The following is a 15,000-nucleotide window of genomic DNA, read 5'->3' as shown; positions in this document are numbered from 1 at the left end:
CGCTGCGGAGTCAGATTAAGGTGATAATTTATTTGATTTTCTTCGATTTATCTATTTAACCACAAACGTGACCCGCTGTCTGCCTTTTTTGGGTTTCCACGCACACGCATACACAACATAAGCACGCACACACACGCACGCACACTCCCCCACACCTACATCCAAGTTAATTTGATAACATAAAGGGTTGAGAGAGAGAGAGAGAGAGAGAGAGAGAGAGAGAGAGAGAGAGAGAGAGAGAGAGAGAGAGAGAGAGAGAGAGAGAGAGAGAGCGGGGGTAGGGGGCAGGTGGCAAGCTAGTAATCATATGCAGGAGGGAGAGAGAGGCAGGTAGATCACAGGTAAGTGGCAGCCACCCCTTCATTACCTCACTCTCTTCATTAAGGTGTTCACTACCGAGAGAGAGAGAGAGAGAGAGAGAGAGAGAGAGAGAGAGAGAGAGAGAGAGAGAGAGAGAGAGAGAGAGAGAGAGAGAGAGACTTCAAACCAACCCCAAAATTCTAATAACCCTTTCCTCTGTTATTTTTCAGACAGACAGACGAACAGACAGAAAGACAAGCGAACAAACAGATGGACAGACAGACAGATAGGCAGACTTAAAACCCACACAAGAATCCTAATAACCCTTTCCTTCCCTATATTATTTTCCTTCCTCCACCTCCTCTTCCTCCTCCTCTCAATCTTTCCGCTCCCTAACTCCAACCTACCTTATTTTCTTCTCTTCCTGCACCTTCCCACAGCCCTCCCTCTTTCCTCCACCCCCGGCTCCCCTGCCCCGCCCTGCCCACGTCCCCCATCGCACATAAGACACAGATCAGATAAGCCCAGACGCACGCCACGCCCGACTGGCTTCCGTATCGCCCCAAGATGTGGAAGTAATTTACGTTTAGCCAAGTCGGTGGCCAGCGCGGGGACGTGTGATGTATGGTGATGAGGTGGTGGTGATGGGAGGCCGTTTCTCTTTTTCTTTTTTTTTTTATTCTTTCTGTTTCTGTCTCTGTTTCTCTGTGTGTGTGTGTCTTGTCTGTGTTTGTCTGCTCATGTGTTTGTGCGTGTGTTTGTTTTGGATCTGTTACATACACACACACACACACACACACACACACACACACACACACATATAAGGTTCTCTTTCTCTCTCTCTCTCTCTCTCTCTCTCTCTCTCTCTCTCTCTCTCTCTCTCTCTCTCTCTCTCTCTCTCACTCTCTCTCTCTCTCTCTCTCTCTCTCTCTCTCTCTCTCTCTCTCTCTCTCTCTCTCTCTCTCTCTCTCTCTCTCTCTAAACATTCAGTAAATTCATTTTCAGTACAATCTTAATCCCTAACACATAATGTATATTAGTTGGTATATATATATATGGAATACTTAAACTAAATATACATATATCTAACAATTCTCTCTCTCTCTCTCTCTCTCTCTCTCTCTCTCTCTCTGTCTCTCTGTCTCTCTCTCTCTCTCTCTCTCTCTCTCTCTCTCTCTCTCTCTCTCTCTCACTCTCTCAGGGTGCTGCAGTAGGGCCCCACAACCCACGCCGGGACCTTGACCGCCCGCCACCACTTACCTCGCAGGGAAAAAAATATTATAATGCAATTTACCCTCATCAAAAATTACATACAAGGCCGCAATTTTTTTCTCGGTTTCAACTTAAGTATTTTTTCAGCCTCCGTCAGCTGTGTGGGCAACGTGCGAAGCCTGTGACGGCGTGGAGTGGCTCAGGAAATAGTTGAGCTTCACTGGGAGATATAAAGAGTAGTGAGTGGATAAGCGCAAGAATGAATGAGAAATGATTACCGCCTAGTGTTGATCTACAACGATAACTGATGTAATTTCGTAGTCAGTAAAAAGGCCTGAATTTGGAAGGCGAAGTCGAAAAAGCAGCATCAGGATGGCGAGGTGAGACGATGCAGGAAGAAATCACTCACACGGTGGTAATGGAAAAGAAACATTTTAATGCCAGTGAAGAGCTGAATGTGTCTTCCTTGTCGCCTGCTGTACACTCTCACAACTTAAGTAGGCACACACACACACACACACCATACACACACACACACACACACACACACACACACACACACACACACACACACACACACACACACACATCCATCGCCTCCGTAACAGTGTCGGGCATAACACAAACGTCCCTTGGTGTGTGAGTGACAGTGCTGTGTTGCCTCAAGCACATACAGTTGACAGATCAGTTTGACACTCGTAGCAGCCTTCACACTTCCCGCCCAACTCCTCGCTGCCCCGCCTGCCCCCACCCGTCCCATCCCGCCTCTCCTTACCCCACTCCGCCTGGTCCCGCCCCACTACGCCAAGACTCCATCTCACCACTGTCATGTTCCTTTGCAAATCATCCATCACTGATAAGATAAGTGACGGAAACATGTGATGTCGGTAGCAGCAAGCAGCGTCGACATCTGCATCTTCCCACGTCAGTTACTCTTCACAAGACAGACGTCAAGGCTTCAACACCGTACAGCACCACTATCTCCTGATGTTTGGCCCTCCCTGCCACCTCCACTCACCGCTCACATCCCACCCCAAAAACTCCTTTTATCAGAGTCTTTGTTCCACCTACCTACCTGCCTGCCTGCCGTCCGCCGCCTACCTTACTCCACCGCCACACCGGCACACTGGTAACCCCTTCGTCTTTTTCTAAACCATAGCGTTCGTTTGTTCCATTTTAACCACTGATTGCTCCCTGGAAATCCATACCTCAGAAACATCCAACTCTCCTGCTCTGCGCCTAACAAATCTTTTCGACGATACAAGTTACAGACTAAGAAAGGAATCCTCGAGGAAATAAAGGTGAATAAAGTATATTTGTGAGCCGCGCTTCACGTCCTCTCACCTTTTGTTGTCTATGCATCTTACGAATGCCTGTGCCTGACTCGGCATAATCCCGCATTGTGCTCCCTCCACCACTCGCCAGTTTTGTAACATGATCCTTTCCATCCTCTTCCCACGATACTCCCTGACTTTACCTTGTTTTGACACGCCGCCTAAAGGATCCAGGAAGAGAAGCCTGGAATCTGTTGTCATGTTTCTTCTCAGCCTCGCGGGCACAACACTGGTGTGAGTCTCGTCGGCCTCACAGCTTTTGTGTTTCGTAGCATAACAGTACTTCTGAGCTGCGGCCAAACAATTCGTCACCTTGTATTGTTTGAAGTATTAATTGTTAACGATCAGTATATTATAATGTGACTGTGCAATTAAAGGCACAGTAACGTCATCTCCACTGTCCCGTCACCAAGGAGTGGCGAGTGGCCGCGAGATGCAGGCGAGGTCGTCAGGGCCGAGCATCTTTCCCTGTCCAAAGGAGCAACAATCCTCCCCGGCGGCGCCTTCCCAGGCCTTGCAGGCCGCGGGCGTTGTCCGTATCCTCGCGATACACATGATTAATCCGCATCCCATCAGTGCAGCGGCGGCCGTGAGAGTCGGGCGGTCCGTCCCGCCTCGGGCCACTAAACTAATTATGGCCTTGATTGCCTCTTTATCACTCGCCATCTTAGGCCGGACATTATTTACACATAATAGGCTCGACCACAGACATGCTCGTCCCCGCAGCGGCGCTCAGGCTCCTGTGAAAGGCTAGGTCTGTCTTCCCTCTGTGCTATGGGCTCCGCCCGCCGCCCATCCTCCGCCACCAGGGGCAGGTGGGGTCTTGGGCGCGGGTTGGTTATCGTCTCCCCAATTAAGGGTCACTCAGGCCTTTATTGTGATGTCAATTTATCATAAATTAATATCCAGCCATTCAGTGGGAAGGTAATTAATTCTCGTCCGCCTCTAGGCAGGGAGTTGACCTGGCCCCCGGGGCTCCTCCCCCTCACGAGGCATCCAACCCATTCATCACACTCTCCCCGCACTGAACACATCCATTGATCAGCGAGGAATTAAGCAAACGTTCAGGACGTGCACATTAATATCAACAACTGAACGTGTGTAGGACTCGTATTTCCTTGCTGACCGCTAAACTTATGATTATCATCACCATCACCATCACATATTATTACCGGCATTTATGTTCCTGATCAAAGTGAACACTTGCAGAAGGGTGAAGCACAAAGCTGGATGTGTTAGTTTAGTGTGGATTGAATTCTTTGAAAAGTTTCAATTGCGATTCGATCCGCTCGGGGCTTCGTGAATCGAGCGTGTGACTGCATGGCGTCACTGTACGTAGTGTTGCTGGCGTCACTAAAATTTTAAATAAGTAACAAGGGTTTAATTATGCGATCGTTGAAAGGAACTACTTTCTCGTAATTAATCAGATGAGATCAACATCTTCATCTTTTGTCACGGTCAATGTGTGTGTGTGTGTGTGTGTGTGTGTGTGTGTGAATTCTATTTATTATTATGAATGCTAATGATATGCAGTAGAACCTAACAGCAACCGTAAGCCATCCCGCCCTCCTCTCTCCTTCCCCTGCACCCCTGCCTCGCCTTTCCTCTCCCTTTTGATCTTTGGCTCGCCCTCTCTGCCCTGTTCCGCCCCATCGTGCTACTCCCTGCCCGACTCGCCCGTGAGGAAAGACGGAGGCATGACATTACAAACTTTAAGCTATCAGATCACACAGCATCAAATAAACCGTTTGCATGGCTAACAATGTGCCGCTGCCATGATTGTGTCTGTGCGGCAGCCGCGTGGTTCTCCCGGTTTCAGTCATCAGAACCAGCCCTTCTCTTCGTGAACTAAACAACTCACGCTGGAAAGGCACAGAACGCAGAGCACACTCAATATCGTTCAGTGCCTCAAAAAACCCAATTCCTCCACCTACTGACTCGACACAGTCTTTCAGATAATTATCCCTCTGCTTCAATGACATTCAACTGTTCCCCTCTTCTACGTTGAATATCCGCGGTCTGTCTTCTATTAAATAATTTCAACTGGAAACTTTACATCTCGTCTCTTGCTTAACTAGCTTCCACGAAGTGAGTCGCTCTGAGCCATCTCCGCCAGTTTTTTTTTTTTTTTCATCCGCCACAAGCTGCTGACTCTGGAGTACGCTTCACTGGTATTGCTCTCACAGCAAGGTGGAATTAAAAGTATTTCCTCTCATTATCTCCTCTCCTCTAGAGAAATGACTGTTATCAAGCTCTCTTTAAATTCCTCTACTCCTGATGTTTTTGGGAGCGGCACTGTGTCGCTTCCTTGGCTGCTCTCCCTGACACATAGAAAAAATTCACGGAGATTTAATAGCTGTCTTCTAAAAACACTTGTTCCTTTTCTAGGCTTGACTCATTACGAATATTTTTTTTTTATTTTCTTCTACTTCATCACAAAGCAGAGTATAATTCTCATCATAAAGCGTAATATAATTACGTTGAAGTGGACATGTAATTCGTTATACCAGAGCCAGCGGGCGGTAGCAAATCCATCTCTCCCTTCCCAGCGTTCCTCCGTCAATAATGTAATCCAATTAAACACCGAGTTTGTCCCTGGGTGCATGGGAGGCGGGCGGCGGCGGGGAGGCAGACCATCACGGCATAAAGTACAGTCGTGGGCAGTGTGAGGTCAGGAGGCTAAGTCCACGCAGGTCGGAGAAGCTTAACCCGGTACAGCCTCGACTCACGACCAAGTTCTTACGTCGCAAAGCCTTCCATCTCCCCCCCCACGGCACCCTTCAGGCCGGGTGTGCAGAGGGGGGGTGGGGGTTACTTTATCTCCTCGCCCACGACCTCTGCGCAAACACTCAATGAAATAAAACGTGGGATTGCGAAGGTTTACACAAGGCTGTATTATTAAATTATGCACGAGTGTCCTGCAAGCGCCTCAAGAAGCGCTTCGACTCCTGACTCACCTCAGCTGCCGGGCGGCGTTGAGCTCCACTCCTTCTGCCGTGGGAGAATACTGAAGATTTTCGCTCAACGTTGCGTGTTCCCACCTTTTCTCGCTAACGTCGTGATGCACCCGTGCTTAGTGCGCCTTCATGCTTGTTGTCAGATCGGTTGGAAGTCCGTGGCAGCGTAAAATGTGCGAAATTTGAGTGTTTACCGCCGGGTCACAACACTGGCTCACCCCAGACTGTCTTGGGGCAGCCAACACTTCGGATTAGTGCACACACATCTCACGTGATTACCACGAGACTTACGATCCTGATTATGCAAAAAAAAATGTGCACTTACCCGTAACTCTTAATGCAATGCAAGTGAAGTCAAAAATTTTGCAAATAAATTATGTTTGGATCAAAGGAAACTTGTTAGCGGTTGGTACGCCTGTTCATGTTTATGGGAACTGGACGCTGACATTTTTGTCCTTCTATCTCTGAAAATGTCCATTACTGTCGTCTTCACTCAAGTATTTAATATATGAGTCACTGATATGACATAAAGACAGCCGTGACCACACTTCAGTGCCCACAAGCTATTCCCGGCGCGTGGCAGAATGCGCAGCAAGAAAATGGAAGAGCGATTCTCGTAGATGTGAGTCCCCCGCTTCCCTTGCTCCCTGGGTGCCCTCCCTACGCTGGGTTCCCTGTGCTGTCACCCCCCGCCACACCCTGCACACCCTACTGTACCAGTCCTTCATCCTTCACATACTTACCACACGCCCCCACACAGTCCACCCATTACATTCCTGGTCTCCAGTGGAATGGTTAACAGGACAATTTCTTCACTCAGGTAATGAAATACAATTATTTCAGGTAAACTTTTATTGTCTTTTCGCGGTGTTCCCTGGCAAGTCGTGCTGCCGCGCCCCAATACTAAAATAGTACATCTGTTCAGGGCTCGTGTGTATAGCGACGCGGGTACAAATCTTACTGACTCTTAAGGCAGAGGATGGCTTGAGGGGTTGACGCCCCACGGTGATCCAATTATCACAGCCCGGTTAGTGGGGCCACCCAGCCCCTGGTGGTGGGAGCAGCTCCCCCTTGTATGGTGCTCCCCGCCCCTTCAACAGTTCAGGACCGCTGCCGCCAGTCCGCGGCATCGGGAGGCGCAGCACTGGTCGGAAACACCAATAAATACTTACATATATACATTGCACAACACTGAATACAAATGTACAAAAATATCACAGCTCTCTACATCAGTATCAGGTAGTGAGTGGCACCCGGCCAGGCTGAGTATTGTACAGGCGGCGTGGCGGGCGCCGGGCCAGCTGGTCAGCCAGTCAGCGGGGCAGCCTACTGACGCCACGGCCGACCAGCCAGCCTGTCAGCCTGCCACCTAGCCAGTCAGCCGGCGATATGACCACTTCAGGGGTCAGTGACGTCACGCTCTACTGCTTTGCAGAAGAAAATGCGAAGTTATTACGAGAGAAAATAAACTATAGAGATCACGACCTTCCACTGTAGTGTCCTGCTACTGCTCTAAGTTATGAACACGGCCACTTTTTATCTACAAAAAGCACTTGGAGGCTGTACATGAGGCTCCGCGGGGCGCCTGGGCTCCTCGCGTCCGGCTCTAAGAAAATACAGCGAGCGACACGGGCCGGGCGGCCGCTCTCCTCACCTCTCGTAGAAAAATAAGCTTCTGTCGCACTACACCACTAGTGTCCTGCGGCGCACCAAGCTGTGTGACGTCACCGGGCGGAGGGAAGTACGCGGTCACCGGGTCATCAATGGACGGGAGTAGGTCAAGGGAGGACAGGAGCGGCCTCCCCCGTGAACACAAAGGTTAGGCTGCCGCGGCGGCTGCTATACCACCATCTCGGTGGTAATGGTGTCAGGCTCCGGCGACCGAGGGCTAATGGCCTTAAGGTTGATCTCCTTTTGCAGGCTCTTGCAGGCAGGGTCGTGCGGCGTCATGTTCCGCTCCACGTCAGCGTTCTGTACCTTGCGGATGGCCGCCGGCAGCCCGTGTGTCGGGGAGTCACAGTCACTCAGGTCGGTGGTCTCGGGTGTGGCCAACATGCCCTTCGGGACCGGCATCAGGCCACACGGGGAGCCAAGAGGCGCCACGCGGGGATCACCAGGCCCCTGAGGACTCATCCTGGAGCAGGACGGCTCTCCACCGTCAGTGGGACCCACGCTGAAGGTGGTGGTCTTCAGGGGGTTGTGGTACCGCCACAGCTTCTCCTCGTTCTCATTGTTGGACTTCTCGGCGTGGGAGTCTTCCGCCAGCTTGTGCCTCGACGAGTGGGACGGGAAGGCGTTGCGGTGGTGCGCCTGCAGGTGTCGTCGCCGGCACTGCCAGTAGCCCAGCGCCGCCACCACCAGCACCACCAGGACCACCAACACCACCGTCACTGCCGCCAGCACTCCATTAGCCACGCCAGCTGGATCGGGGAAGAAAATGATTTTCATTAAATGACTCGTTAGTTAACGTGGTGACGGAATAGAGATACACAAACAGACAGACAGACGGGCAGCAAGATGTCTAGACAAAACAGACATAAGACATGAGAACAGACATAAGAACATAATGAAATAAAAAAAAAAGGAAAATGGTCAAGACCTGAGCGCTTAAAATTTACCATCTGCCATCCTCATCCATGAATTTATCTAACCTCTCGAAACTCTCATATCTGCGCATGTACTACGTTGTTACTGAGCTAGATCTGCTCATCCTCACCTGCGCTTGTGAACCAGTTCTTGTTTATCTTGTCCTACATCCAATGAAAAAGATATGCCATGGTTCGTTACTGAGATACAGCACGACGTGACAAACACCTCACACGGTAAAGCCTCACAACACTCACCGGGTTCTCCGCTCACTACCGTCGTCTCCACCTTGACCTCCACGGCGGCGGCCAGGGCGGAGGCCGGTGTGAGCTTCCTGCTAACTAGCTCTCCGAGGGTCTTGGCCGCCATGGTCACGTCTCCGCGCTGTACCTCGTCCGTGTACGACTGTGAGTGGAGACAAGACATCACACGTTTAGCGGCACGCCGCCACACACTCAAGGGTCTCGCCAACATTTATGATAGTAATACTGATTTTGAGGCCATAGTAAGTTTCTGTAGTATACTTACCAGCGTGACTTCTATCGTGTCGTTTGTTCCCACCAAAAGGCCACACAGGATAATGGGTGCTGGCGTGGAGGTGTGGGCGTGGCGATCAGCCCAGGCCGCCCGCAGGCCCTGGCACACCATCTGCACGCGGGAGCCCTGCGGCAGCCTGGCGCGGTCCAGTATGAGTGTGAGTCTGGCACAACCGTTGTTGAGCGTGGCATGGTTGGGCACACAGTCCTTGGGGCCTGGGTTGACCCTGGGGGCAACGTGCTGTCCCTCCTCACTCAGCAGGCGGCACTCCCCCCACGGCTCGCAGGGAGGAGCCAGGCACCAGTGCAGCGGCCCTGGCACGCACACCTTGAACAAGACCATCGGGGGGATCACCTTCACGGTATAATAAAGTGGAATTAATTATTGAAGACACAGAACAACAAAAGACGTCAGTAGGAAATAAAGAAAGAGCGACTCACCTCATGAAGCTGACACGGGTAGTGGTCTGGGTCACGGGAGCGGAGGCAATTCTCGGGGCCGCACCACACGTCAGAGCAGGAGGCGACCCCATGGCTGCAGTGGCAAGAGTTACACTGATGCCGCCACACTGCCCCGTGGGGACGCAGGTCGCCGCCCCATTTGCAGGCTTTTGAGGCTTGGATGGAGGTGCTGTTTGCCTCCACGAGTTCACAGCGGCTCCCGGTGCGTCCCGGCGGACACAAGCATGTGAAGTTTGCAACTCCATCAATGCACGTGCTGCCGAACGCGCACGGGGAGGAGGCACACTCGTTGATGTTGACGCGACAATCCGGTCCTGTGAAACCCGACACACATTCACACACGCGCCAGTTCACGCCGTCCACGCAGAGCCCACCATTGTAGCACGGGTGCGGCGTGCAGTCGTTGATATTGTTGATGCACGTGACGCCGTCCCAGCCGTCAGGACACAGGCAGGTGAAGCCGTCGCCGGTGTTGACGCAAGTGGCACCGTTCTGGCAAGGCGCTGAGTCACACGCTCGATGCTCGGCTGTAGGACAAAGCCAAGTACATGCACACCTGTCCACGAGTCCCTTGTCGACAAACTAGTCAAAATACCATTAAACCAGAACGAAAGGCTGGCGGGAAGCTACTCACGGATTTGACAGATGCTGCCCCTCCAGCCGGGGAGACAGTGGCAGACGAAGCCGTCACCCAGGTCGGTGCAGGTGCCGCCGTTCTGGCAGGTGCTGGGGTCACAGTGGGAGGTGGTGGAGGAACACGTGCGGCCCTTCCACCCGTCCTCGCACACGCACGTGAAGTCCCTGTCGCCGTCCCTGCAGGATGCGTTGTTGCGACACGGACGGTCAGCACACTCGTCCACGTCTGGCGGGGACACAGCACAACACAGTTAGTGCCGTGGAGAAGGACTGGGACGGGCGCGAAGTGTCTGAACAGACGCTTATAGCAGTACGGGTACCCAGCACATCCTGAGATGACCCAGCGGCTTGGTAACACAACAATTGAGGCAGAAAGTTTTACGATCGCACTCTACTGAACCACAGTGCGTGGAAAGAAAACCAACAACGTCGCTTGTCTAACGTGAACAACATTATATGAATTTATAAAAAAAAAGGAGGTTTTTCCGTGATTTCCCTCGCCCGTGTTGAGGACGAGATGGAAAAGATTCCGCGCGTCTGTCTGAAGCAATACGCCACAGCAGGTGGGCCGCGGGACCCCCAGAGTTAGGAAAAGACAATTTATGCTGTGCTAATTAAATGGCCTGAGTTCGTGATACATGTAATAAAACTTTCCCTCTGTGGTGATATCCATCAGTGGCGGTGAAAAGAGTGAAAGGCGAAAGGGGGTGGGGGGGTGAGCCAGGGGGGCATTGCATCATGAAGGCAGACTGACGAGGGGGGGAGGGGGAGGAGCGCTGGTCACGCCGGACAGGTGAGGCAAGGGTGGAGCTGAGGAGGGGTAGCCGGATGGGGCGGTGCGCCGGGGAGCCTCGCGCCGTGAGATCCTCTAATTGCCTCTGCTGAGCGGCGGCAACAAGGCGCCATTGTTACACAAACATGAAAACATGAACAGCGCATACCAATGAGGGCGGCGGCCTCGTTAGCTGCGCCCCTCTCCGTCCCTTCACGCCCCCAGCCAGGCAGGTTCCACCCCCGCCTCACCAGCCCTCGACACCTGCCCCCCCGCACCGCCCATCATAGAAAAAGACTCACCAATATTGCAGTAGGGACCTTCCCAGCCCGGGTCGCACACGCACTGGAAGCCGTTCACCAGGTCAACACACGTTCCTCCGTTCATGCACGGCGAAGACTCGCAGTCGTTCACGTCTAGAGGAGAGGGAAAAGAGGAAATGTTAGTATACGTGTGTGTGTGTGTGTGTGTGTGTGTGTGTGTGTGTGTGTGTGTGTGTGTGTGTGTGTGTGTGTGTGTGTGTGTGTGTGTGTGTGTGTGTGTGTGTGTGTGTGTGTGTGTGTGTGTGTGTGTGTGTGTGTGTGTGTGTGTGGCAACGTTCACCGCTTAATCCGATATACACAACACTTTCCAGGATGTGAAAAAATAGTTTGGTTCTCTACCTTTACCAATGAAAATTCACTGTTACAATCCTAAAGACAGTCTGTTGTTTCACACCTCGTTCTGTTCCATCCTGTCTTCAACACTCACATAGTCTACTAGTAACAGTAAATATACAAACAGATAACCTATTCAAAGATCTGTTCTCTGTATTCTGAACTGAGTGAATCGCAATATACAACCCCAAACCTGCACTACTTCATCTCCCACACACGTCCTGCCCCACGCCTTAACACACAGGATGCTAGAGACACTCACTGATGTGGCAGTACTGGCCGCTGAAGCCCGGGTCACACACACACGAGAAGGCCCCCTCGGCGTAGCTGACGCAGCGACCGTGTCTCCCGCAGATGTTGGAGGGCACAAGAAGCACTGACCCTGACTCCTGGGGCTCCGGCACCGTGCAGCTGTCGACCACTGTGAGGGGGGGCGACGGTGAGGGGCGGGAGGGACACACCACAGACAGCCACAGTACTTGCATTAGGCTGGATCTCCTCCAGTCTAACTCACCGCGAGTAAACACACACACACACACACACACACACACACACACACACACACACACACACACACACACACACACACACACACACACACACACACACACACAAATGCACGCACAGAGGATTATGAGGCGACAGAACACATTGACGGACAATGGCAGGACGACAAGAGGGGAAGGTAAACACGAGGACAAGAAAAAAAATCTTGTAAATAAGATTTTTCCTCAAGTGAAAATGTATGATAATATTTACATAATCACAGCTGATGACTTAATTTTATGAATAAGATGAATCCTGCGAGAGAGAGAGAGAGAGAGAGAGAGAGAGAGAGAGAGAGAGAGAGAGAGAGAGAGAGAGAGAGAGAGAGAGAGAGAGAGAGAGAGAGAGAGAGAGAGAGAGAGAGAGAGAGAGAGAGAGAGAGAGAACAGACCGACATATAAAGAAACAGAGATAATAAGACAAACTCCTGCCGATCTTTATGAAGGAGAGGAAAATAAGAAAGCATAACACCAAGATAAGAGACAAGAAGGGGGTGGGGGGAGCACACTCACCTTGGCAGGGAGGCGTGGTGCAGGCGGGGCGGGGAGAGGAGCAGTTCTTCCCGGCCCAGCCTTCGGGACAGTGACAGTAGTAGTCGGAGCGCGTGTTGATGCACGGCGCCCCGTTGTCACAGGGGTTCGGGTTACACAAGTCGATGTCGATCTGGTGAGAAGCAAAACAACGTTGCCGCTCAAGAACCCACGAGCCGAAGAACCCACACGCAAGAAACACACTTCAGTATTTACAGGCAAAGAGGCAAAGTGAAGGCTAGCACAGAATGTTGTGCAGGGAGGGACCTCATTGCCCTCTCCTTTATGCTCTTACGTGTGGCTCATGATGAAGGTGAGGAAGAAAAAGGGGCAAAGGAAAAGGAAAAATGAATAGGAAGAATCTTAGGTAGAAGAGGTGGATGGAGGAAGAAAAGGAGAAAAGGGAAGGGAATAGGAGAAAAGGATGAAAAAGAATGAGGGAAAGAAATTGGGAAGTCTGATGTTTTCGAAGTACATGATGGCTGAGAAATACCAATGGCGGGAGGTCAAGAAGGAATAGGTGAGGGATGGAAGAAAGACAGGCTTAGAAAAAAAAAAATGAAGAGCTACACATATTAAAGGCATGCGTGGGTAGCAAAGGCGAGGAGCAGAGAGTGTAGACCTACCTCACACTGGTGGCCAGAGTACCCGACTGGACAGATACAGCGGTAGCCGGCCAGCTTGTCCACGCACTCCCCGCCGTTGTGGCAAGGCGCGCTGCTACACTCGTCCAGCTCCGTCTCACAGTGGCGGCCTGGTGGGTGAGACAAACACACGTGAGGCTTGACACACACACACACACACACACACACACACAGTACACGAGCGTAAAGTAAGGTAAGCGATCCATCTATTCCCCACGAATGTGATGGAAGGAAAACAAGGCAGTGAGTGGCAATGAATCATGCAGGAGACGCGTCAGTGGGCCGCCAGACACCCACCTGTGTACCCCTGGTCGCAGGCGCAGTGGTAGTCGTCCACCAGGTCTATGCAGGTGGCGCCGTGCAGACACTGACCCTGGCAATCGTTGAGGTTGATGTTGCAGTTCTTCCCCTCCCATCCCTTGCGGCAGCGGCACTGGTAATCCCCCTCAAGGTTGACGCAGGACACGGCGTTGATGCATGGCCGCCCCTGGCACTCGTCTGAGTCTGGGGAGGCAGAGGTGAGGCTCACACTCCGGCAGGGGAGGAGGATGAGGACGAGGAGAGAGAGAAGAGAGAAGATAAGGAGAAAGGAAGAATATAAGATAAAGATTATATCAGTAATTATGGGAAAAAATGATGGACGGAGAGAAGATAGTGAAGTTGACGAGGGGCAAAGCCTGAGCGAAGAAAGAAATGGACAAAGGTGAAAGGAGATGTAAAAAGACATAAAGGAAGCGAAGAATAAGAAGAAAAATAAACAGAGGAGAGGCACCGACAGGACGTCCACACTAACACTCCAAATAAAAATAATTCAGAGATAAATCCTTTACAATAACCGAACATGGCAGGGTGAAGAGGGGCGAGGGGGCAGGGGCGCCGCTGGACAACACTCACCGAACTGGCAGGTGTTGCCCTCCCAACCCTGCGTGCAGTTGCAACTGAAGCCGTTGACCATATCGACGCAGGTGCCGCCGTGCTCGCAGGGGCTGGAGGCACACTCGTCCACGTCTGCCGGGGAAAGAGGTCAAGGGGTTAGGGGTGAGACTCGCTGAGGTCAAACAAACCACCAACACACACACACACACACACACACACACACACACACACACACACACACACACACACACACACACACACACACACACACACACACACACAGGAGGCGTGGCGTGAGAGCTCCTCTCGCCCTCACCAAGACATGTCCTGCCACCGTCTCATCATTTCGGGTTCCATACACTCATCGTGAGTGTATGGGGGAGAGCTCACAAGGCTCTCCCTCACACACACACAAACACCTCCACCTCTCCCACTCATCTTTATCTTTATCTATCCTCTCATATCTGTTCCTTCTCCTCATCATCATCACGATCAACTAAACATTCTTCATTTTCTCTGTCGTCTCTCTTTATATCTCCTTTCTCTTTATCTCTCCTTTCTTTCCATTTCGGTTTCTTTTCCTTCCTCCCCAGACAGTGACGCCATAGCCTTCATAACAAGGGCCAATCATCTGCCTCGCTCCTCTACTCACAGTTCCATATTGGCCGGCACGTGTCCACCCCGCCACTCTCGCGGACAAGGACACACACATGAACAAACAGAATAGCGCCGCGGGATACAAGGACAAACTGGAGGCAAATTACCCATAAGTCTCCTCTGCTCCCTTCCTCCCCCTCCTGGTCGAACAATGCCTCCCTCAGGGCCCTTGGGACGCGAGGACACCGGCGGCCGTCCCAGTGACCTGCTATTGAGCGCCGCGCCTCGCCGCCACTTTGCCACTCAGCGCTACGAAATATTCATGGTGGCGCGGTCATCCATCAGGCGGCGGGTCC

General features: G+C 51.9%; 2 protein-coding genes across 4 annotated transcripts in view; both read right to left on the bottom strand.

The window, feature by feature from the left end:
* LOC135112793 (zinc finger and BTB domain-containing protein 41-like) overlaps nt 1–6,053 on the bottom strand; it is a 95,109-nt gene extending 89,056 nt beyond the window's left edge. For both annotated transcript variants that reach the window (XM_064027612.1, XM_064027611.1), the window contains exon 1: nt 5,804–6,053. The gene's annotated coding sequence lies outside the window, so the exon portion shown is untranslated. The remainder of the gene's footprint in view (nt 1–5,803) is intronic.
* Nucleotides 6,054–6,640: 587 nt separating this feature from the next.
* The window catches only part of LOC135112792 (protein jagged-2-like), a 96,119-nt gene continuing 87,759 nt past the window's right edge, over nt 6,641–15,000 (bottom strand). Inside the window, exons 8-18 of one of the 2 annotated variants that reach the window (XM_064027607.1) lie at nt 14,066–14,179; nt 13,469–13,675; nt 13,154–13,281; nt 12,510–12,660; nt 11,714–11,956; nt 11,098–11,211; nt 10,022–10,249; nt 9,367–9,914; nt 8,918–9,253; nt 8,647–8,794; nt 6,641–8,223 (exon numbers count right to left, since the gene is read on the bottom strand). In XM_064027607.1, coding sequence (XP_063883677.1) covers nt 7,643–8,223; nt 8,647–8,794; nt 8,918–9,253; nt 9,367–9,914; nt 10,022–10,249; nt 11,098–11,211; nt 11,714–11,956; nt 12,510–12,660; nt 13,154–13,281; nt 13,469–13,675; nt 14,066–14,179 — 2,798 coding nt within the window. In that variant the 3' untranslated portion in view covers nt 6,641–7,642. The remainder of the gene's footprint in view (nt 8,224–8,646; nt 8,795–8,917; nt 9,254–9,366; nt 9,915–10,021; nt 10,250–11,097; nt 11,212–11,713; nt 11,957–12,509; nt 12,661–13,153; nt 13,282–13,468; nt 13,676–14,065; nt 14,180–15,000) is intronic. The other variant, XM_064027608.1, reaches the window with a different exon arrangement.

This window comes from Scylla paramamosain, chromosome 24 (genome assembly GCF_035594125.1).
Source record: "Scylla paramamosain isolate STU-SP2022 chromosome 24, ASM3559412v1, whole genome shotgun sequence".
NCBI lineage: Eukaryota > Metazoa > Arthropoda > Malacostraca > Decapoda > Portunidae > Scylla > Scylla paramamosain.
The sequence above is the reverse complement of the archived record's forward strand: the minus strand, read 5'-3'. Positions and strand labels throughout refer to the sequence as shown.